At 43.4% G+C, this 25,152-nt stretch overlaps 2 protein-coding genes across 2 annotated transcripts; both read left to right on the top strand.

Moving 5' to 3' along the window:
* The first annotated feature begins 236 nt into the window (after positions 1 to 236).
* LOC113176744 (olfactory receptor 7A10-like) lies at positions 237 to 1,175 on the top strand. Its single transcript, XM_026381271.2, has one exon. The coding sequence runs from the start codon at positions 237 to 239 to the stop codon at positions 1,173 to 1,175; it is 939 nt and encodes a 312-aa protein (XP_026237056.2).
* A 6,479-nt stretch (positions 1,176 to 7,654) lies between these two features.
* On the top strand, positions 7,655 to 20,334 carry Znf317 (zinc finger protein 317). The gene is given in 8 exon segments (XM_026381275.2): positions 7,655 to 7,844; positions 12,371 to 12,505; positions 13,487 to 13,626; positions 14,099 to 14,225; positions 14,670 to 14,765; positions 15,792 to 15,874; positions 17,103 to 18,380; positions 18,382 to 20,334. Coding segments are annotated over 7 exon segments (2,019 nt in total). The 5' UTR covers positions 7,655 to 7,844; positions 12,371 to 12,474; the 3' UTR covers positions 18,646 to 20,334.
* Positions 20,335 to 25,152: the final 4,818 nt, after the last annotated feature.

The raw sequence follows: 25,152 nt of genomic DNA, 5'->3' as shown, positions 1-25,152 counted from the left end.
ACGTTTGTTTTGCACTTTATTATTGGAAAAATTTTCACATTTAATTTTATGTATGATAATACATAGAATTTATTCAAAATGCAAGGGCTAAAGAAAGAAATGGGTAGGACAACCTGAAGAGAACTTTCTAAATATTACTAGAATTCACATTGTAGACTGAAGGACTGTGTTCAGCACTGATCTCTCTGTGCTGTGTTGTCACTATGTCCCTCTCTTGCAGCAGACTCCTCAAAACTATGAAACCAGAAAACCAAACCCTTACAGCAGAATTCCTCCTCCTGGGACTCTCAGAGGACCCAGCCCTGCAGCCCGTCCTCTTTGGACTGCTACTGTCCATGTACCTAGTGACAGTGCTTGGGAACCTGCTCATCATCCTGGCTGTCAGCTCTGACTCCCACCTCCACACCCCCATGTACTTCTTCCTCTCCAACCTGTCCTTGGCTGACATCGGTAGCACTTCCACTGTGGTCCCTAAGATGCTGCTGAACATCCAGACAGAAAGCAAAGCCATCTCCTATGCAGGCTGCCTCACTCAGGCATATTTTTTCATGGTTTTTGTATGTATGGACAATTTACTGCTGACCGTGATGGCCTATGATCGATACGTGGCCATCTGCCACCCCTTGCATTACATGGTCATCATGAACCCCCGCCTCTGTGCCCTGCTGGTTCTAATCTGTCTGCTCATCAGCACTGTGGATGCCCTGGTGCACACTCTGATGTTGCTGCGTCTGTCTTTCTGCAAACATCTGCAGATCCCCCACTTCTTCTGTGAACTGACTCAGATCATCAGGATGGCCTGTTCTGATGCTCTCACCAATAACATTGTTGAATTTTTAGCAACTATCTTCTTGGGTATTGCTCCTCTCTCCGGGATAATTTTCTCTTATGCTCAAATTGTCTCTTCCATCTTCAGAATCCCATCAACTGATAGAAAGTATAAAGCTTTTTCTACCTGTGGGACTCATCTGTCTGTGGTTTCCCTGTTCTATGGGACTTGTATTGGGGTTTATCTTAGTTCTGCTGTTACTGATTCTCCCAGAATGAGTGCCATGGCCTCGGTGATGTACACCGTGGTCACTCCCATGCTGAACCCCTTCATCTCCAGCCTGAGGAACAAGAACATGAAGGGCGCCTTGAGAAAACTCACCTTGGGGACATTTTTATTGTTGTGACCCTGTTAAGTTTCCTGAGTGTGGGTTTCTACAGGCAAAGAGAATGAAATATTGGGTCTCTATCATGATTTAAATATGAGATGTTCCTATAAAAGCTCATGTAGCAATTAAGGCATATTCAGAGGTGAAATGATTAGGTAATAAATCGGTGGGTTAATCCTTATTGGGAATTAATAATTTCAATGTATTAGTGGATGGTAACTAGGCAAGTGCTAATAGCTAGAGGAAGTAGAACACTCAATGAGATGCCCCTGGAGACTCTATTTTCTCTCTGGTTCCTAGTTCTCTCTGTGTCTGTGCTTCCTGCCTTTCATAAGCTAAAGAGCTTTTGTATGCCACACACTTCTGCCATGATTTCTTCATCTCTAGGGCCCATTAATGAAGTGGGCCAACCACGGACTGGACATCTGAAACCAAGAAGCCAAAATGAACTTTTTCTCTTCTATGTTCTTCTTCTCACATATTTTAGTCACAGCAATGAAAAGGAGACCAATACAGCAGGCCCGAAATCTTGAATCTTCCTTAATTCAGTTTTCCTTGCAAACAAATGGTGAAACACAAGCTTTCAAGAAAGTGTCTTTGTATGGAATCCTAAGAACTGTAGTTCTTACTAGCAGTTAATATGTTTTGCTCCATGTCACAGACCAACTAATTTCAACTCTTGGTTCAATTTCTACATCTATCATCAGCTCAGACAAATGTCACACACTTAGTAATCATTTAGGGAATATATTTGTCTTATAGAAATATGTGATGAATTTTTTTCAAGTACTAGAATGTTTATGGATATATATATATATATATATATATATATATATGTAAATCAGGGCATGGACATGACTTAATAAATTAAGTAGATTTAATTTCAATACTATAATAAAGGGACCAATTCAAATTCTTCACCATTTGCTTCACACCCACAAAAACCACTTTAAGGGCATTGAGAAGGGCATTGAGAGGTTTTAAAATGTATACAAAAAATTGGTTGCATTGAGCGAGTAATATTAAACAAGTAGTTATTTTATCAACAATCTTGTATTAGTAAAATCATAGTAGACGTGTTCTTGGTTCTACATTAATTGTTAATGTAACTTTATTGACAAATGTGGTTCTGGGGAATGAACCCAGGCCCTGCCAATGTAAGCCCCACTTACACTTCATCACTTCTCACTTCATACCTTTCCCTTCCAGTGATTGTCAACTTCCTCTTGATTTTGATCTCCTTTCTACCAGAATGTCTAGAGATAAATGCATTTGAAAAAAAAATCCATGGCTATTTCTTTTATAATAGGTGTATTATGTAGAAATGCATTTCCCATATCCAAACACGTGGAGGGTTCCTCGTCTTGCTGTTGGGACTTATTTTCACCTTGTTGCATTGTGGTTGTAGAATGTATTCTCCCTATAATTTTAATTCTTTGAATTTAAAAAATGGCCTTAATTCTCACTGTTGTCAAACGAATACATGTTCCAACTGTAGTGATGAAATAAATGTGCATTCTTTGATGGGTGTGTGTGTGTGTGTGTGTGTGTGTGTGTGTGTGTGATTCCTGGGACTGAAAGCAGGGGTGCTCTACCACTGAGCTCCACTCCCAGAACTTTTTATTTTTATTTATTTATTTATTTTGGGGGACAGAGTCTCCCTAAATTACCGAGGCTGACCTTGAATTTGGAATCCTCTTGCTTCAGATTCCCAAGAAGCTGAGGTTGCAAAATATGTGTATTTGGGCTGGGGATATAGCTCAATTGGTAGAGTGCTTGCCTTGCATGCATAGGGTCCTGGGTTCAAGCCACAGTACCACAAAAAAAAAATGTGTATTCTACAGTTATTGAAAGCATCGTTCTCTGCATGTCCAATCAGTCCAACCTGGTAATCATGTTCAAATCTGGGTAAAATTTTCTGATTCTGCTGGTCTCCTTGTTGTACAATCATGATGAGATGGGTGGTAAATTCACTCAGTGTGATATTGTTTTGTCTAGTTATGCTTGTAATTCCATCAGATGACTCTCAAGTGACTGCAGATTCAAAATTTTACCTCTTCCTAGTGCATCAGATTTCTCATGTTTAGGAAATCACTTTAGTTATCTCTGAGCTTGGTTTGCATTAAGGTCTGCTCTCTTTGACAGGAACACAGTGCACTTACACAAGGCTTTTCTGAGTTCTCCAGATGAGGGGAGGAAGCCTGGGTGTAGTTCTTACTAGCAGTTAGTTTATTTCCCTCTCTCCCTCATTTCAAAGGCGATCCCTTTGCACTACCAGAACAAATAGTAAAGCCCTTTATTCTCGCCCTTCACTCCTGACTCTGCAGACACCCACAGCTCACATCTGTGTCTCCCAGACCCCTTCATTGGTAAGATCCATTCTAGACTCAGCTTCTGGAGTCCTTGTCTATATACAGTGATTTATTTTATGTTCCTTTATTTGAATATAGTTTTAATTTTAACTAAAGGATTTTTAGCTCCTGTGCTATAAATGGGGAAGCAGAGACAAGGAGAGGGTAAGTAATGTCCCCAAATTTTGCACAGGAGACCTCTGGATACAAACCACCCAAAGTTCACACTGTACCCACCATGCTATGCTGCTTGAATGATTCTCCCAGGAAGACTGCAGTGGCTTCAGTGATGTGCACTGTGGTCACCCCCATGCTGAACCCCTTCATCTACAGCCTGGGCAACAAGGACGTGAAGGGCGCCTTGAGAAAACTCATTTAAGGAATATTTTCCTTTTGTGATTCTGTCAACTGCCCTCAGTATGGAACTTCTAGAATGAGTCAAAGAGGATGAAAAGTTGGCTGCACCAGAAATCCTGACTTTTCTTTTTCTTTTATTTTTCAGTACTAGAGATTGACTCCAGGTGTGTTCTACCACCAAGCTATATCCTTGTCCCTTTTTACTTTTTATTTTGAGACTAAATTGCCTATGCTGCCCTCAAACCTGTGATTCTCCAGCCTTAATTTCTTGAGGTGATGGAATTACAGGCTTGGGCCACCACAGGAGGCCTGACTCTATCTTGGTGCAATTCTCTGAGCAAAGTGGACTTTCAAGACAAACAGCGTTGTATTGACCCTGCTTTTGTGTGTTTCCCTCCATTTCACATACCAACTAACTTACTTTGAGTTCAGTTTCTGCATCCATAAAATGGGCAAAGCAATATAGTGCAAGTAAATAGTGATTTGGGGAATATGTCAACTATATTGGGATGTATAGATAATTCAAAACATTTGTATACACATAAATTTTGACTGTCTGATGTACCAGTAAAATGAGCATCAGGTGGGCAGCACACATTAATCAACTTGGAGTGAATACTTCCACATTAATCACTGGTTGTTTTTTGTTAGTTTGTTTTGTTTCTGTCTTACTGGGGATCAACTCCATGACTGCTCATGCTGGGAAAGTTCTCTATCACTGATGTCACCACCAATCCACCACGTTAATTATTAATTAAGTCAGTTCTTACTGCACCCTGTTTCCTTTCAGGGTGGAGATCCTCTTTGTTTTGTCTTCAGTACTTCCAAAATCCATACATATAAATGAATTTAAGCCAAGTCCATTTAGAATTTTACATAATACATGTGCTATGTAGAAATTCAGCATTTTTAGAAAATGCATTTGTAGAAAAATGCATTTTTTCTTTTCTTTCTTTCTTTCTTTTTTTTTTTTTTTTTGTTCTCTCCTGGTATTGAGGATTGGACCCAAGGATGCTTTACCACTGAGCTATGTCCCAAACCCCTTTATTTCTTTATTTTGAGTTGGTCTCACTAAGTTGCCCAGGCTGGTCTATAACCTTGGACCCTTATGCATCTGCCTGCCAAGCATCTGGAATTACCAGTGTGTAGCACCGTGCCCAACTAGAAATGCACTTCTTAATACGGAAGACCTCTTATATGTTTTGGTGGTTCATTTGTAGCCCAGTTACATTGTGGTCATATTCTTTATATAATTTCAACAGTTTGAAATTAAATGTTTGTCTTACATGGCATTTGTGGTCAAATTTAGTAAATGTACCATTTGTGCTAAAACATAACTGTGCATTCTATAATTATTCATTGCATTTTTCTATATATGTCCAATAAATCAAGTTTTTTAATCATGTTAAAATCTTGTGGATTTTTGCTGATTTTGTTGTTTGTTGGTCTCCTTTTTGTGTAAATCATGGAGGAATATATGTTAAAGTCACAGAATGTGGAATGTGGTTTTTAAGTTTCTATTTTGCTTTCAATTCATTCAAAGGACCGTTAACTGAGTGCAAATTCATAATTTCGTACCTTCCTGGTGCACTGGATGTTTTATCTTTATGCAATTACCTTTGTTGTCTCTGGGCATCTTTTTGCATTAAAGTCTGCTTCAATGGGAAACTTGCAGTTACACAAGCTTTTCCTGGGTGCTCCAGATAATGGGAAACCTGGATGTACTTCCATACTTCCAATTGGTTTGCTTCCAAATGGTTTTGCTTTCTTTCTTTTTCTTTTTCTTTTTTTTTTTGAGAGAGAGAGAGAGAGAGAGAATTTTAATATATATATATATATATATATATATATATATATATATATATATATATATATTTTGTTTAGTTTTCGGCAGACAACATCTTTGTTGGTATGTGGTGCTGAGGATCGAACCCGGGCCGCACGCATGCCAGGCGAGCACGCTACCGCTTGAGTCACATCCCCAGCCCAATTTTCTCTTGTTTCTAAGAACCACCCCTTTATGGACCCAGGCCAAAGCGGGAAGTCCTTAACTCTTACCCTTTACTCTTGAGCCAGTAAACACCAAAAGCTCACATTGGCCCCTCAGCTGCCTCTCCCAGTCCCTTTTAGAGATAAGACTAGGCCTGGTGCCTGGCTTACCTCTCTTGCACCCTATTCTCCTGGACTTTACATAGTGTACCAGAGATTGAACTCAGGGCCACTCAACTACTGAGCCACATCCCCAGCCCTATTTTGTATTTTATTTAGAGACAAGGTCTCACTGAGTTGCTTAGGGCCTTGCTGTTGCTGAGGCCGGCTTTGAATTCGTGATCCTCCTGTCTCAGCCTCCCAAGCCACTGTGATTATAGGCATGCATCACCATGCCTGGAACATAGTGATTTCTTTAATGTATCTTTTTGAAAATATCATTTAAAATTTTTAATTGAAGTAGTTCTAGTTTCTATGTCACAGATGGGAAAGCAGAGGCATGGAGAGTCTAATGAATGTGCTCAAAGTTGCAGAACTGTCTGGTTTAATAAAGTTCTGGATCCAAACTACCCAAAGATCACCTTCTTTTTTTCTTTTTTATCTTTTAGTGTTTTTTATTTTATTTTTATTTTTATTTTATTTTTATTCCTGCCCAGATTACTCAGCAGGCCCTTCTGCCCCTCACCTTTTGGGTCTCCCCACCTACATTCTATCACGGCAAGATAACAGAACAAAGGAAAGGAAGCTGACAGAAATGCGGGAAAGCTGAAAGAAGACCTTGGCTATGAAGAGGGGAGACAGCGCCCTTCCACGGATTCCACCTGTTGGGTCCCCTTCTTCCTACGGGAGAAGTCTTTTCTGCTGTCCTTTAATGAAGCTTCTCCTTTCCACTCTACACTTGCCTCGGAGTGCTTCTCTGGTGTTATACTTCAGCATTGGGGAAGCAAAGACTTGTCACCGGTAAACAATGGTAACACCATGGCATGAGTTTCCAAACCTGGGTTTGGTAATAAGAATACAATCCAGTTGCTACTGGATCCTTGGTCTCCAGGATTGCAATTCCCAAAAGACACTGAATAAATGTCTTCTCTCAAGCCTACTTATTGGTTTTGTTGCAGGTTTTTGGAGAATTTCTGAGCAGTGATTTTATGATCATTGCCATGTGCTAGATACTTGCAAATTTCAATGTACTAATAAAGTGAAGTTGCTGGGCAGGCCGCATCAGCACCACCTGGAATGCAGACTCTTTGACCCTACCCCAGACTTGCTGAATCAAGTTGCTGGGCTGGGGATACAGTTCAGTAGTAGAGCATTTGCTTAGCATGCATGAAGCCCTGGATTCACTCCCCAACACCACATACACAAACACATGTGTAGCTCAGAGGTAGAGTATTCCTGGGTTCAATCCCTGGTACTATGGAAAAGAGTATATGCTATTTGGGATTGAGAAAGTTTTGGAGGAAATTGATTTGCCGCATTTTAACAGATCTATAACATATGCAAGTGGCAAATGTCTCAGGCAGTATGCAATTTAGAGTTGTGGACAGTATGAACAGTTAAAACAGTGAGATTCACTGCTACCATAGAGTGAATGATTATAGGACGAGAAGGTGGCTGAGGACTGAGCCCTGGGGCAGCCAGACAACTACAACTTGGTAAAGCTGCTAGCGGGTGAAACACCACTTGGGCAGCTCCGCCAAGTCCGTTAAAGCTTGTGAACTACATTTCCCAGAATCCCCTCTGTCCGCGCTTCCTGGCTAGAAGCGGCCAATGAGGTACCGCGAGATTTGGAAGGCGGAAGTGAAGCGGAAGCCATTACTCTCGAGAGGCGATTACTGTAAGACACATGGGCAAAGGAGAGGTCTGCGGCTTCTCCCTTCGACCTGTTGGGGACCCTCGACTTCCTTACAGCATATGGAGCCTGTCATATGAACTTAGTCTCCGGCGGCGGCTTCCGAGACCTCCGCTCCCTCGATTGTACCCCAGCCCTGTAAGCCCGGTTTTCATCACTAATCCTTCCACCCCCCGCGTTCCTCAGGACCCGAGAGGCCCCGGAAGCGGGGGACCAGGGACAGGAATGAGAGGGCCGGGCGGCCGGGCAGGCACGTGAGGAGTGCCTCTTAGGTGGCGCGGTCGGCGGGGTGAGAGGCTGCGGGTGCTGGAGCGGAAGTCCACAGCCTTTGAGTGACGGCGGAGGTGCTGGGAACCTGGTTAGGAATGGAGCCCTGGAGGTGGGGGCGGCGACAGACTGTCGGTTTTGCTTCTGTTCTTAGGGGCACGCTGCTTTTCGATGTTGTTTGCATTTAACTTGAATAGTACCTTGTATGTATCAAGTCTCCGGTGCACCTATTTTAGTTGTCATTCTTGTGTCAGTGGCCTACAGGTAGCTTTAAAATTCCGTCTCGCATCCGGTTTTTTAACTTTTCGAGAAGAGTTAGGTCTATTAATACTAGCGATGATTACTAATATGTTGCATTGAATTCTGCCATCTTATGTTGTGTTAATTAACCTTTTACTTTCAAATACCTGCACATTAAAAAGCAGGGCATATACCCCACCCGCAGCCCCGAAGAAGAAAGAAAAAATGTGAAAACACACACACAAACTTGGAATTGAAAGTTTGAGAATTGAAATTGAACGCGAATCCTCAAACTAGGCCGAGAAAGAGGTTATTTAACCTCAGAACTGAGTGCTCCTATACCACATCCTCATCTTCCCCATGGCTTTCTTAGTTACTTTCTTTTTTTCTTCTTCTTTTTACTGTGCTAGTCAAGAGCTATGCCACTGAGGTACTTGCTCACCCCTTTCTGGTGGTTAATTTTATTCTTGAGACAGGGCCTCCAAGTCGCCCAGGCGGCTTCCAACTTGTGATCATCCCAACTCAGCCTTCTGAATAGCGTAGTGCACCCAACTCCTTCAGGATTTTCTTTATGAATTTGACTGCTTATATATGCTTTCTCAAAAATATGTTTGTTTGTTTTTAGGGGCAGCACTGGTGATTGAACTCAAAGGCACTCAACCACTGAGCCACATCCACAGCCTTTTATTTAGAGACCGGGTCTCACTGAATTGCTTAGCACCTCACCATTGCCGAGGCTGGCTGTGAACTCGGGATCCTCCTGCCTCAGCCTCCCAAACCCCTGGGATTACAGGCCTGTGCCTGTAAATACAAAAATGTATTTGTTAATTTTGGTAATTATTAGTGAATAGACTCACATGCTTAAGTACTTTCATAGATATCCTTTTTTCCATATTGTTGCAAGTACACATCCATGATTTAGCGATTTCTAAATAACTTACAGGTGAAGTGCTTAAATTTTAGCAATTATTTTTAGGAACGTCAGCTTAAATTTGAAAATAAGTTTGCCAAATTCCACAAACTGGGCTTTAATTTGAATTTATATTTAAATTTTGAGAATATTGGCATTTTCAAAGGATATTTGTTAATTGGGCACTAGGCATTGAACACAAGGGTGCTCTAACACTGAGCTACATCCCCACCCCTTTTTTAATTTTTTAAAAAATTTTGAGGCAGGGTCTCGCTTAGTTGCTTAGGCTGATCTTCATCTTGCAATCCTCCTGTCTCAGCTTCTGGAGTAGTTGGGATTATAGGCATGAGCCACTGAGCCTGGCTCCTAACCGTCTTCATACTCTTCATCTTTCTGTGCTGCCCTGATGTTCTTTTGAAGAACTACTTTCTAATGCATGGTGTCATGCATTAGAAATGCATGGTGTCAGCTTGTTAAAACACCACTTCTTAGGCCCACTCCACCAGGTCTTAGTTGGACTGGCATATGATCTGGTATCAGAATTATTACATTACCCCAAGCGATGTTTGTGCCCTGGCTTGCAGACCACACTTTGGGTCATACCTAGGAAACCAAATCCATTACAGTTTTTAAAATTACTGTATGTTTATTTGTTGTCAGCCCATGAGTAGTTTTGAAGATAGTAAGTGTCTGGATTTTGTATTGCTTTGTTTTTGGCACCAGTGATTGAACTCAGGGCACTTATCCACAGAGCCACATCCCCAGCCCCTTTTTATTTATTTATTTATTTATTTATTGAGACAGGGTCTCCCTAAGTTGCTGAGGTTGGCTTCGCACTTGGCAATCAATCCTCCTGCCTCAGCCTCCAGAACCCCTGGGGTTACAGGCCTGGCCACCACACCTAACTGTTGCTTTTTTAAAACAGGTTGAGTGGAAGGTTTGGTTAGGGTACCTATATTACCTGTTGGAAACAAATCTGACCCTACCTTTTTAGCTCCTGCAACATTTTATCTAGTTGGTTGAAAGCTTAAAGATGGTGGAGTATACATAGATATGTTGAGTTCCTAGTGCAGCATACTTCTGGACTGAGAAAACCATAGTTGTATGATGTTCTCACTATATTTGTTGCTTTGTGTATGTTTGCTTGCATGGATAACACTGGTAGAAATAGTTGTGGCAAGGGCAAACATTAGTAAAATAATTTGTGCCTGTAGTGTTTGCATATGTTAATTCTGAATGTCCTGGTGCAGCATTGTAAAGTTGAATATAGAGATAAAGTTATATTGGAAGAATTATAGCCACAAAAGAAAACTCACATTGGAATCCTCTGAAGGGCAAAATTAACCTTGGACTGTAACTAGATGGAAGAGGCAGATCTGTCATTATGAGAAGTGTGGCTGGGCCTCAGTGGGACATGGGAGGTTCCTGGGGTGCTGATTCAAGAAGGCACTCACCCTTGGTGCCAACTCTGTGTTTACGTGAAGCTGAAAGCACTGTCTTGAATTATGTGCCCTGGCACCTTGTAGCCCCCCAGGTCCTGTCCCTGATCCTCTTAAGGGTAGAGTAAGATTTGTGGAAATGGTATAGTAGAGCTGCTTTTACTGCATCATGAAGAGCTGAGGGAGAAGTTAAACGACTCATTAACTCTGCAAAAGTAATCTCCATTCTCACTTATCCTTATGATGTCGTTCTGATTTTCATTGTTTTGTGTGTCTCATAGAAAACTTCTGAGTTCATAGACTTACGCTTCTTCCTATATACCTGTGCTCCACATCCAGCCAGTCTTCCTGCTGTGCCTCTATATTCAGGGCCACCGATTCTTGGTGACTTTCATTCAGCACTGGTAAGCCGCCGTGAAAGTGGTACAGTCATTGAGGTGAGAAATGGCCCAGAATTTCTGCTCTGACAGTGAAAGGGTCCCACAGGCCTGAGTTTGATGGGGATCACTCTCTAAGCCTGAGCCACCTGAGCACTTTGCCCCACGTGGAAAGTGTAGATGACGGGGCTCCAGGTCCTGGCCTCGGCCAGGTGGCTGTGTCTTAGCCACTTGGTAGCCATTCTCTTCACAGGGGAGAGTGGATATTTGGTTGGATATTCAGAGACTCCAGTCTTCGAATTTCATGAGTTCTTCCTCTGTGTTATTGTCAAGGTTATGCACAGCTTTTACTTGATTAATTTCTAGGTACTTTATGTGTGCTAAAAGAATGTATGTAAGTTTTCTTTATGTAGCATACAGAAAACTGATTTTTAATCTTCATTCTCCAGTTCTTTGCCAGGGTATGTTTTTTTTCTGTATATGATTGCTGTGGAGTGAACTCCAAAATTATTTGCTGAAAGTAAGAGTGATGGTGAGGAAGATTTCTAATTCAGAAACACTGGTGAGACTTTCTTGGTCTCTGGGAGACTGGAAGGTGGGATGGCCTAGTTCGCTTATTTAGTATAGGTGTCCTTTTGGGGTTTGCAACTCAGTTTTTACCCCAACGGGGAGACTTTGTGTGCACACTGGTCTTTCCAAGTGCCTTCAGGGAGGAGACAGATGGCTGGAATCACCAGGCTTTTCTTGCTGGAGACGGGTAGAAGGCAGAAAGAAAAGAATTTGGACAAAGAAGTGGTTGAGGTGATGTGGTGGCTTGTGGGGCAATGAGAAGCATAGGTGCCTGCAGTCTTCTCTGAGGGGAGAGGTAATAGGATGAGAAAGATATGCAGGGCATTTTGTGCAGAGAATCAGGTTTCTTTTTTCTTTCTTGTTCTTTTTTTATTTTGTTTTGGTTTTTTGTTTTGTTTTGTCTGTTTGCTGGGATTTGAACCCAGGGCCCTTGTGCATGCCAAGCGAACTCTGTACCATCCCAGAAGAGGTGAGGCTGATTTCAATGGTGAAGGTCGTAATCCATGGCTGTGTGTGCCGGTGTGGGTGCAGAGGGCATTGGAGAGAGGCACTTGTATCCTAAGGGGAGCATCCTCTTAGACAGAGAGCCATCCTGAGTGAGGCCGGCCTCCATGGTGAAAGGAAGATCACAACTGTGCCTGGTGACACATCAGTTGGGGACAGTGGATATGGCTTCCCACTTGAGGCCAATCAGGGAGCTTCTACCATGTGGCCCGGAAGTTTGAGCTATGGGAGGTAGAGGCCAAGGATTGGGCAACTTGCTGCTCAGAGAGAAAATGCCAAAAACAAAACTCAGAATTGTCCTCAGTGAGCAGGAGAGACAGCGGCCTCTGACCTCCTGCTTCCCTCTCATTGCCACAGAGGCCAGCCTGTAGAGAGCCGTGGAATCCAGAGAGTAGCTTCCTGCAGGACTTCCACAGGACTCCAGTGCCCTGCTGTCCAGGAAGTTGACTCCCCCTCACAGGATGGCAGCTCTTGGCCTGTCTCCCACATTTGGTAAGTTCTTAGGTCAACTCATGCCCTTGGGTATGGAGTGTAAGTGTCTCCTGCAGCTCCATTGAGATAAAGGGGACGTGCACCCACAGGGAGGGCTGCCAGGGGAGGACGGGCGAGTTGAAGAATGATGGGAGCCTTCCACTGACTGTGTCTGATTCAGGGTTTTCGGGGATTGGGGAGAGGGGAGAGTGGATATTTGGTTGGTGTGTGAAGAGGGGACGGTGGACGGGGGATTGTTACTATCCATTTGTTATTTTGATAAAATTAGAGCAAAGTAATAGCTCCATCTCTCAGCATAAAATTAGAGCAAAGTAATAGCTCCATCTCTCAGCATTCTTCACTCAGAAATTGGAACTTTGTACAAATTGAGCATCCCTAAGTAAAACATTCAGAGTGCTCCAAAATCTGAATCTTTTTGACTGCTAGCACGATGCCAGAAGTGCAAAACTCCACTTAAAACTTGGGCATACCAGCTGGGTGTGGTCGTGCATTCTAGTAATCCCAGCTCTGGAGCCTGCGAATTCCAAGTTTGAGGCCAGCCTGGGCAACTTGATAAGACTGGGGATGCAGCTCAGTGGTAGAGGGTTTGGCTTAATGCCCAGTACAGGGGTGCCCCGTTCAGACACACTAAAAGTATTCTATGAGATTACCTTCAGGGTCCTTGTATGTTTATAAAACATAAACGAATTTTGTGTTTGGATTTGGTCCCCATCTCAAGATGCCTCATTATGTATGTGCAAACATTCTAACACCCACCTTCCCCCACCACCAATGTGAAACACTTCTGGTCCCAGGCATTGGGGCTATGAAATACTCTGCCTGTGTGTTGCTTCCTACTGGTAGGTAGGCCTGGCACCCCTCTCTATCTTTGAGAGGTGCAGGGCTGCTGTGGTTCACAATTGGGGTGTCTGTGGCGTGTTGTTTGGGTGGAGACACTAGTGGGAGACACGGGATTCTCATGGAGCTTCTTTTCTCCTGTAGCTGTGTCCACCCAGAGCCCTGCTTTTCTCCAAGAGTCAGAATTTCCTCTGTCTTCAAAACACCATTCCTGTCCCCAGAATTTAGACCTATTTGCTTCCCATGGTCTGGAGCCTCCTACACCACCCAGTGTTTCTTCTCAGGTATACAAGGTCTCGGGGCCCTGAGGGGTAGAGATGTTTTCTAGAATACCTTCATCGTTGCACATTGAATTTTTTCAGATCCTCCTTACTCTGGCAGATGCCTGACCAGGACCCCAGAAATAGCCAGGAAAGCTTGTCCTAGTATCGGGGAAGTCACAGGAAGTGATTTATGTAGCAAGAATTTCTCTCCTGCTTGCAGAATACTCAGACCTACCCATGCTCAATCCTAGATACGGCTGGGGCTGGGGGTAAAGCTAGGCTGGGTAGTGTGTAAAGAGGTCTCATTAGTTCACAGTACTGGAGACTCGGTGCCTCGCAGAATTGTGTTTGAAGCAGAGAGATAGAATAAGATCACCTCATGGGGAAGAGACGATGTTTGAGAGCACACCAGCTGGAAGTCCAGTCTTCAGCCTCCTCCATCTTCCTGTGAACTCTGACAGGCTTCTTACCCCAGGTGTGTGTGGTGTTTCAGGAATCCGTGACTTTCCAGGATGTAGCTGTGGACTTCACTGAGAAAGAGTGGCCCCTGCTGGATTCTTCTCAGAGAAAGCTGTACAAAGATGTGATGCTGGAGAACTATAGCAACCTCACTTCACTAGGTAACCCTGGCCGCATTCAGAATTCGTTCTTACCAGAACCAGATGTTTTTGTTCAAGTATTTTCAGTGACTCAGAAACTAGGCAGGGGTTTGAAACACGACTGAATGAGCAGAACCAGTGCCCACCCACATGGTGTCTCCCAGAGATTTTGAACCCTGATTGTTGCATTGATTTTGGAGACACCCACGTTTGTGTTCTGAGCTTGGACATGGGCTCCTGAAATAAGAAATCCCCATTCTTTTGGAGAGAAAATGTGTGGGTGTGGTTTCATTTGTTTTTGTTTTTAAAGATTCACTGTGTTCTTAGAAATGAGGCACCATCATTTTGTTACTCTTAAGTCAGACTCCACCTTGAGAACCCTGAAGATCAAAATGTTGGCCGCAGTCTAATGGAAGGGTTGTCCTCTGCACAGTCCTCCCTCAACATGTCTTTCCCTGTGAGTAGGGTATCAGGTTGGCAAACCCAGCCTCATCTCACACTTGGAGCAAGAAGAAGAGCCGAGGACAGAGGAGAGGGCCAGTCAGCACGGCACCTGTCCAGGTGAGCAAGCATGAGGGCAAATAGGAGTGCTTCAGACTGTCCACTCTAGGCAGCGACTGGAGTGAGGGAGTGCGTGGGCCATTTCCTGTTTCTAGAAAAATGTCCAAGGCTGGGTAGTGTGTAAAGAAAAGAGGTCTCGTTAGTTCACAGTACTGGAGGCTCGTCATCCTGGAAAGTGTCGTTCCTCCGCCCCCAACACATACACATTATACTGTGTCACAGTTTGGCAGATGGCATCTCAGAGGGAGTGTATTTTAGAAGGAAAGATCCTATGGTAAGACAGAAAGCAAGATACTGAGGAAGGGCCGATGTCACTGATTTCCTAACAGCCCACTTTTATCAGAACTAATTCACCCAGGAGAACAGTATCTCTCCATCTGAGCAGGCCCTACTATATCTTCAGAGTTCCACCACCTTTATATGACCACACTGAGGACCAGGCCTCCAGCACATAAGCCTCTGGGGGACAGATGACCTCCATACTTTGGCAGGGAGGTCTATTAGGTAATGTCACCTGAGGAAATTAGAAAGTGCTGTCATTCTCGCACAAGTCCTTGGTTCTCTATGCCTCTTTGTTTATTGAGGTGCTAGGGATTAAATCTAGGGGTATTTTACGACTGAGACAAGGTCTCACTAAGTTGCTTAGGGCCTTGCCAAGTTGCTTAAGGCTGGCTTTGAACTTGCAGTCCTCATGCCTCGGTCTCCCAAGTTGCTGAGATTACAGGTGTGCGCCACCATGGCCAGCTTGCCCTGTTTAATTTAATGTTTCTGTGTTGTCTGTCTCATTCTTTTATGCTTGGCCTTCCTCATCATGCAGTATTTGAATATCTATCTGAACTGACTTAAATTTATCCTGCCATCATTTCTAAACAGCTCACGTAGCCACATTTTCAACAATTATTTTGCTATTGTGTGTTCTTCCCTTTTGCGTTTTCTTGTGTACAGGTAGTATTTGCAAAGTCTGCCTGTTTTGTCACTGTCATTTTATTTTTTCATCAAGTTAGTATTTTGCTAATTTTATTTCAGATTGGGAGACTCCATCTAAGACCAAGTGGTCAATCCTCATGGAAGATATTTTTGGGAAGGAAACATCCAGTGGTGTGTCAATGGTAAGATTTACCTGAGATAATTCTGGATCTTCCCCATTAGAGAAGCAGCTGGAGTTGGCAAAGCTGCTTAAGAACGAGACCTGTGGAACAGTTTCAGGTCTCCTATGGAGACCAAAATCTGCGGATGCTCAAGTCCTTCATATAAAATGACATAGTATTTACCTGGAACTACACACATCCTCCCGTATGCTTTAAATTATCTCTAGATTGTCTTTAATAACCAATGTAGAAAAAAATGATACTTAAATATTCATTTTTCTGTGTTATTTAAGGAATAATGACAAGAACAATGTATATGTACTTAATACAGATGCAATTTTTTTTTTAATTTGGAGAAAAATCCTAAATTTAGCTTCAGACTTACTCAAGAATTTTGATGGATAAATATTTTTTATAACTTGCTGGGCACAGTGGCACACACCTGTAATCCCTACAACTTTGGAGGCAGAGGCAGGAGATGGCAAGTTTGAGGCCAACCGTAGCAATTTAGCAAGGCCCAGTCTCAAAATAAAAAATAAGAAGAGCTAAGGATGTAGCTCAGAGGTAAAGTACCCTTGAGTTTAATTCCTAGAACCAAAAACAACAACAACAACAAAATAAAAACCAAAATACAAAATCCATAACTTATCTTAGATGTTGAGTATTTGAGCTCAATTTGGTTGTGTGTGTGAGGGTTTGTTAGTTTGTTTGTATTGCTGGGGATTGATCCTAGCAGCTTGCATATGCTAGGCAAGTGCTGTTATCACTGAACTACATCCCAACCCTTTTTACATTTTATTTGGAGACAGAGTCTCACTGAGTTGTCAAGGCAGACCTCAAACTTAGGATACCACTGCCTCAGCCTCTGGAGTAGCTAGCTGAGATTACAGATGTGTATTGCCGTGTTTAGCTTAATTTGGTTTTAAAGAGTAGACAAGCTGCAAAAAAGCTTTGAAAAAGTAGCACACATGGAGCCTTATAGTATAGCATTTGCCTTTCCTCTTGGATAGAGTTCCAGTGAGACAGGAACAGCACATTGGCACTGCGGATTATGGCATCTTCAGTCCCAGTGGTGAGCATCTATCTTTGAATGTTTAGGCTGAAAGGGGCTGGGGTATAGCTCAGTGGTAGAGCCCGAGTTTAGTATGCATGAGGCCATGGGTTCGATCCCCAGTACCAAAAGAAAAAAGAAGAAGAATGCAGTGTTTGTGGAAAATAACCCAGTCAGCTCTCCTCTCTTAACCAACAGGAAAGAGCTCATCTTGGGGAGAAGTCCACTGAATACGCCCACTTGTTTGAAGTCTTCAGCATGGGTGCTCATCTTACTCAGCCAATGGGGAGACACCCCGGCAAGAGGCCCTACCATCGCCACCATTGCGGGGCAGCCTTCAAGAGCAGGACGCCCCTCACTCAGCACGTGAACGTGTATGATGGGAGGAAGATGCACGAGTGCCAGCAGTGCCAGAAGGCCTTCACCACGAGCGCCTCCCTCACCCGGCACAGGAGGATCCACACTGGGGAGAAGCCCTATGGCTGCAGCGACTGTGGGAAGGCCTTCAACGACCCCTCTGCCCTCAGGAGCCACGCACGGACACACCTCAAAGAGAAGCCCTTCGACTGTAGTCAGTGTGGGAACGCCTTCCGCACCCTCTCGGCCCTGAAGATCCACATGAGGGTCCACACTGGCGAGAGACCCTACAAGTGTGATGAGTGTGGCAAGGCCTACGGCAGGAGCTGCCACCTCATTGCACACAAGCGAACACACACTGGGGAGCGGCCCTATGAGTGTCAGGACTGTGGGAAAGCTTTCCAGCACCCCTCACACCTGAAAGAGCACGTCAGGAATCACACCGGGGAGAAGCCCTACGAGTGCACACAGTGTGGCAAAGCCTTCCGCTGGAAGTCTAACTTTAATTTGCACAAGAAAAACCATATGGTGGAGAAAACCTATGAATGCAAAGAATGTGGGAAATCCTTTGGTGACCTCTTGTCACGGAGGAAACACATGAGAATCCATATTGTGAAGAAACCAGTGGAATGTCGCCAGTGTGGGAAGGCCTTCCGAAACCAGTCCATCCTGAAGACACACATGAATTCTCACACGGGAGAGAAGCCCTACGGGTGCGATCTCTGTGGGAAAGCCTTCAGCGCCAGCTCCAACCTCACTGCACACAGGAAGATCCACACTCAAGAGAGACGCTATGAATGCGCAGCCTGCGGGAAGATCTTTGGTGATTATCTGTCGCGGAGGAGGCACATGAGCATCCATCTGGTAAAGAAGCGTGTGGAGTGTCGGCAGTGCGGGAAAGCCTTCAGGAACCAGTCCACCCTGAAGACCCACATGAGGAGCCACACGGGAGAGAAGCCCTATGAGTGCGACCATTGCGGGAAGGCCTTCAGCATAGGCTCCAACCTCAACGTGCACAGGAGGATTCACACCGGGGAGAAGCCCTACGAGTGCCTTGCCTGTGGGAAGGCCTTCAGCGACCACTCATCCCTCAGGAGCCATATGAAGACGCACCGGGGAGAGAAGCTCTTCCCGGCCTCAGTGTGGAAGAGGCTCCAGTGAGCACTCCAGTAGGCGACGGGAACACTCGGACCAGAAAGGAACCTTCAGATGTGAGGGAGAAGCTCTCACCTTACAGAGCACAAAAGAGTTCATTGAACGTAGGAGAAATCCAGTTGGTGTGAAGCCTGTGAGAAGACAAGTTGTTTCTCATCAGTTGGGAGAACAACACCGTGGGGGGCTGTATCTGGTGTGGAAAAGCCTTCAGTGTACGTCTAGTTTGTAAACACATGAGAACTTCAGCAGGCTGGACTGTGGCCCTGTGGTAGAGTGCTTGCCTAGCATGCATGAGGCCCTGGGTTCCATCCCCACCAAAAAAAAAATAATAATAATAATTTCAGCAACACTTTCTCAACCTTTTGGACACATTAGGGAGAATTTTTGTCAGTGCAGTGATGGGGGAAATCTTTTCATTCTCACACTCCATTCCTCATGAGATAAATCACACTGAAGAGAAAAATCTATGGGGTGAGGAATGTGGGAAGTCCATAAAAGGGGTGAGCAAACTAACCAGCTGTCTGTGTTTGTATGGTTCATAAGCTAAGAAGAGTTGTTCCATTTTAAGAGGAGAGTTTGTGCAGAGACCCTCTGTGGCCCTCAAAGCCTGAAATGCTTGCTATTTATAGAAAAGCTTTGCTGAGCCTTGGTCCACAGCAGTGCTCCTCAACAGGTAGGGTTTGTTCCCCAGGGGACATTTTTGGTTGTTACTGGGGGAGGAGCCACTGACAGGTAGTGGGAAGACATTAGGATGGTGCCAAGCATCCTACAGTGCCAGGAGCCCCTGCCCCCCCACTTCAAAGAATTGTGTGCCCTACAATAACAGTATGCTGAGGTTAAGAATAATTGTACTTAACATCAGCACCAAACTAGAAGAAATTTCTTTTTAATTTTTTTTTTTTTTTTTTAATTAACATGGTTCTTTGAAGAAATTTGTAAGAACTTAACATTGCTGATAATCCCTATGTGTCCCTTTACTTGTGCAAATGAGAATTCTCACTGGGAGAGAAGCTTTGATGGTATTCTCCAGTGAACGCAGGATTGTACTTCTCAGTCCTTCATCATGAAAACAGGCCCTAGCTCATGAATTTCTAGTCTTTATTTGTAAGGTTATGCTCCTCTAAATAACCATTAGGCCTCATCACAAAAGGTTTGTATATAGTATTTTTACTGTAGCTTCATTCTTAAAATATCTAATTTCCTTTTGGATAACTTTCTTGACCAATAGCATATTTAGAATTGTGTTACATACTTGGTGACATAGGTATTTTATAGTACCAATTACTGGTATCTGATTTCAGATGCATTGTGATCAAAGCATGAAGTCTTCATTATATGGATCCTTTGGTATGTTTGTGGCCTGCTGTCCAGCCAAGAATGGCATAGACTTCTAGTTGCATCCACTGTCATCTTCCATATCAAAAGAATTCAAATCTCATATTCGTAAGGTGTGCTATTTTTTAATGTCTCTTAAACAGATTTTCTTGCAGTTGGTACTGTCTGCATCCCATAACCCTGGCCATTGGCAAATAAGCAGAGGCCACTGTATGGGTTTCTGAGAAAAAGCTCTTGAAAAATAGTCCTTCTTACCTAGATTCTTCTCTCCACATTTGGTTCTTTTCTCCCTACGTCTCACCTTGCAAGGAGATTCAGCTCCTAGTGTTGAAAGATTTGTGGCTGTGAAGACAAACCAGTCTAAGGAGGATGCTGCAGCAAAGTCACAGTGAGCAGGGCTTCCCTGTGGCCTCCGAGTGTCTGTACCAGCCCTGGGTTTGTTAATTCCAGACCTCCTATTACATGAGAAGAAATAAAACTGATTACTGGCTTATGGCGCTATGAATATTATTTTTGTTTGCTTTATTTCTTGGTGGGAAGAAGCATTTGGTATTTGGTGAGTTTTGATAACTTCTACTTTTGTATTTGGGTATAATGTGTATATTTTGAATTATTGGATAAAGTTTTTTGAATTCTTTAAACCAGATTTTAAAATTATATTTTAAGTATTTGATATACTTATACATTTATTTTCTTGACTTATTTTTTGATAGAAGTCCACAGGTGTTCCTTGGCTTACTGTTCAGGTACGTCCTGATAAACCCATCCTAAAGTCAAAAAGTCCTAAGTCAAACCATTCTAAGTCAGGGACTGCTGCTAGTTTTCACAAAAGTCCAAGGAAGCAAGTGTTGTCGGCATCTTCATTTTGCACAGGGGAAATCTCAGACAAAAGATTCTTGGTTGCTTATTTGAAGCCAGCCTGTTGGCAGGCAGTAGTGCTTGGATTTCAACCCTGGATCTGGCTCTAGAGTCCATGCCTCTTGCCTCAGCCATTGGTCTGAAATGCCCAGGGTTGGACTGGGGATTCTTGCCCTCTTGGTGCTTATGTTTTAGGTGGGATTGGGACATCTGATAAGTAAGGATGTTGTGCATCAGGTGTGACAAATATAGTGGGAGGAAGCATTAAGCATGGTGATGACAAGAGTGGAGCCATTGGGTGGGTAAGGAAGGCTTTTCACTTAAAGGGACATTTGAGCAGAGGTATGCTGAGGGCATGTGACAGAATCATCTGCGGATGAGAACTCTTGGTGGTTCAAAAGTGACATACAACTCTGCTTGGGCCAGCCTTGCAACAGTAGAGGTGTCAGTGGGATGAGTGGAGCAAGTTTGGGCCTCACGATTGATGAGGTCAGAGCTGTACCCTGGGAACAGATCATGGAGTGTTTTGTGAGTTAACTGGAAGAACTTTTCCTTCTATTCTCAGTGTGGCAGGTAGTCAGTGGAGGGTTTTGAACAGAGGACTGATCACTACCTGGTTTATATTTTCAGAAGGATGACAGGACCAAGGTACACACCAAAAGCCAGCTGGAAGGCCATTGCAGAATTCAAGTTAGGTGCAGTGGTGGCCAGATTATTGGTAGTGGGGGTGGTTTATCAGTGAATCAGGATGAAAAGAGCTATACTTTCAATTTTACTATGAGATAGTGGTCCTCTATTTTATATCAATTTATTTCCTCTTCTGCTGATGGTACAATTAGTTGTTTCCATCTTTCCATGTTACGGATAATGCTGCTACACGATATCTTGTGCATACTTTTTGGAGCATTACTTTCTCTAGGAATGTGAAATTGCCAGGCTGTATTAGTAAGTATCGAGGTAATTTGTATGGTGATTATAACACAGGAGGTTTTTAAAAAGAGGTTTTATTGAAATGTGACATAAACATTAAAAAAGGTGCTTAGTTAATGAGTGGACAGTTCCGTTAGTTATCACAAGAACACATCCTTAAAACCACCAAGTCAAGAAAGAAGGATTAACATTTCATAAAACCCCTCTTGACCTCTCCAATTAAAACATTATGTAGTTTCCCTTGGGTATTTAATTGTTCATCAGAAGTAATATTTTTTATGCCATTACATCTTCTATTCAATTTGTGTATATGAAAACTACTGATTTTGTGTCTTAATTTTATAATCTGCTGCTTCACTGAATTATTTTTTTTTAGTTTTATCATTGCTTTTCTGAGTTTTTTCAAGTATACTATGCAGCAAATTGAGATAGCTTTACTTGTGTACCCATTCTTAGTCTCTGGTTTTGCTTGTCTGATTGCATTGGCCAGTACTTCTAATACAGAGATGTATTAGAAGATCTTTACTGTAGATGAAATGACTCAACTGTTTTTTTCTTAAGATATTATCTTGTAGAACTTAGGTAATTAACAATCCCCCACACTTTCCACTTCTTCGTTTTTTCACCAGCTTTCTGAGAACTCTGTCTCAGATACTTAAGACATAAAGTCTCAGATACCGACAGCAGCCAGATACATGTGACATCATTACAAAGTGGTATTCCAGCCCATGGGAGTCCAAGCTTCACACTGGGGAGGCTAAGAATGGGCCTGGAGAACCAACAAGGATCTCAAACTGCACACACAGATCTTGTTGCTGTGGACTGTGTTCACTCCCTTGTATAGGATCTGCCAATCAACTCATCCCACCGTGGAGAAGCAGCAGCAATTGATTTAATACAGCCTATGACTATCCTAGGTGTTTAAAGGGTGGGTGCTCACAGGGGTGGTGGACTCTGACTTTGAGGCCAGATTTGTTTCTTCTGCTCTTGCTTGGTTCCTTGGAAGGCCTCATAGTCCTTTCCGTATCTCCCCTCCTCCCCTCCCACCTAGAGCTTACCACTGAGCTACATCCCCTGTCCCTGCAGCCTTCTGCTTCTCCCATTCCCACATTGCCATTTTTTGAGCTTCCTTAGCTCACTGCTTGGCTTTTGTTCTGCCTGCATAGGCGTCGTTCCTCACCTGAGTTCCTAGGGGAATGCATCAAACACTGCTTAATATTTGTGTGTGGGGACAGGCTGTGGGATTTAGAGTAGAGTGGCCAAGAAAACACATGGGCCCTTGAGTTTTCAGCAGTTTGCCTCAGAAAGATTTGTGCATCATGCTGACTTACTTTCTCCTTTGTACAAAGTCTTGGCAGTCTATCAAGTGTGTGTCTAAGCTTGTTTCTTGATCGGAGATTTCCCCGGTCCTTTTGATGCTGTGAGTGACTGTTTCTTGGGAAGGCCCCAGAGTTCCTTTGGTGGTAGGACACAGCATGCTTGGAGCCCTGTTGTGTTGACCTATTTGTGTACATCCTTTAGTTAAACAACTACTTTTATCAACCACATTAAAAATTCTTTGTAATTAAATTCTTGCATACACTGGGAATGAACCTCTGTGGTATCCTCAGAATCCACCACAGGTTGCAAATGTCTGGGGGAAAAAATTGCTGACATGTACTATGTAGTTAGCCTTACTGCGGTTGTGTTCATACTGAACATGTACAGATTCTTTTTCTTGTCATTCCCTAAAGAATACAGTATAATTACTATTTATGTAGCATTTACATAATTAATATTAAAAGCCATCTAGAAATAATTTGAGCACTTACCTCATATGAGACACTGGGTTCAATTTCCTAGCATCACATAAAGGTCCATCAACAACTAAAAAAATATTTAAAATGTATATATATGGGAGGGGTGTGCCTATATGTTCTACGCAAATATGAGGCCATTTTGAATGAGGGACTTGAGCACCTGAGGATTTTGGTATTTGCAGAGGATTCTGAAAGCAGTCCCCCACAGATATTTGAGGGATGACACTTATTTTCTGCTTTTTCCAGGTATTCATAGGCACTTGCTGTGCACACAGGTCACATTCACATGCATCTGCATGGCACTGTTGGAGCAAGAGGACACTCGGATGTACAGTATCCTGGTGGTCAGTACTGTTGAGTAAGGGTGTGGAGAGAGGAGAGGGCTCAACCCAAGGACCCTGTGCTGTGCATAGTACACAATCATGTTTGGTTGCTTGATCTTTTCAGGAAATATGGTCTCAGAAATCCTCTGGAGGCAATTGCCTCTCAGCCTCCCAGTCTCCAAGAACAGGCAGGAAGTAAAAGTAGGTTGACAATGTCTACTGAGGATCACATAGTGCTTTCTTTCTGCTCTGATAGCAATTCCTGTTGGCTCTATAAGGCCCTGTATTACTGTATTTATTCGGTTTTCATGTTGCAAGAATTGAAAAATGGTTGCTCAGTCAGAGAGCACTTGCTTCTCCCTGACTTTCATGCCTGTGTCAGGCGATGCATCAGTGGGGCTCAGAGGACCTGATGGACAGCTGCATGACCACAGGGCTTTCAAGTCTTCCTTTGGCCACCTGTAGCCCTAGATCCCTTTCTCTGCACTTGCAGTCTTCCGCACAGTTCCTTGGATGTGGTCCAGGGCAGTTGCACATCCCCGAGTGGCAGTGCTGAATGTTCAGTGGGCCTTTGTTAAAAGTTTTCATAGCTCATTAGTAACATTAGCAATCACTTGCTGGCTTTTGCCTAGGATTGGAAAAAAAGGATGCATACCACAGAGGCCATACCCCAGGGGAGAACACTTAGCCTAGAGTAAAGTGGTGCCATTTCTGTAATTAGAAGCTTTGGGAATCCAGCAAAACTGTTCCCTCTGTGCCCAATTTTTCTATCACATAAGTTAGCTGCAGGAAGAAGTAATGAATTCCAGTGGGATTCATTACTAAAGTGGCCCAGGGCTCTTGCTTATCATTGCACTTCCCTGCCAGCACTCAGGACAAGGGATCTTGCTCTCTGGAGGGGACTTTTAATTAACCCAATCTTCTTGTCTCATTTTCAGTTCCTGGAGCCACTCCAGCAAGGCCGTCTCTGTCTCGTGTAACATTTAAAGAAGTTTCAATCCATTCAAATATTTTCCTCTGTGGGAAACCTATGTATACATCATGAGTTTCATGGTGTTCCTTATACTTAGGTGTTGGGAAGAAAGAGATCAATAAGACATGTTCCTGTCCTTAACCAAGTAAGGGTCTGGGAGCAGAAGTGAACAGTAACAGCTATTAGGGCTAGTCCATTCAGGAGACCCCAAGAAGGGGATGTTGAATGGGGACAATCAGCCTGTAGGGAAGGTGACACAAGCTAAGTGAGAGGCTTATTAAGCGATTCAGGAACAGAATTTAGTGGTTATGTCAGTCTTGAATGCAGAGGCCCAGAAAAAAATGACTTCAGGTTCTTGAGATAAAAGGATCATTGGAGTAGGAGATAAAGCTGGAGGGTTAAGACAGGATAGTTCATATACAGCATGCACCAACAGTACATGTGTCACTTAACATTGGGGATTTGTTCAGGAAAATGTGTTCTTGGGTGCAAGTGATTTCATCATTGTAAGCATCAGG

The sequence above is a fragment of the Urocitellus parryii genome, chromosome 3 (genome assembly GCF_045843805.1).
Source record: "Urocitellus parryii isolate mUroPar1 chromosome 3, mUroPar1.hap1, whole genome shotgun sequence".
Lineage (NCBI taxonomy): Eukaryota > Metazoa > Chordata > Mammalia > Rodentia > Sciuridae > Urocitellus > Urocitellus parryii.
The sequence above is the reverse complement of the archived record's forward strand: the minus strand, read 5'-3'. Positions and strand labels throughout refer to the sequence as shown.

Coding starts and splice junctions, on each gene's coding strand:
- LOC113176744 (XM_026381271.2), top strand. CDS start 237: ATGAAACCAGAAAACCAAACCCTTACAGCAGAATTCCTCCTCCTGGGA.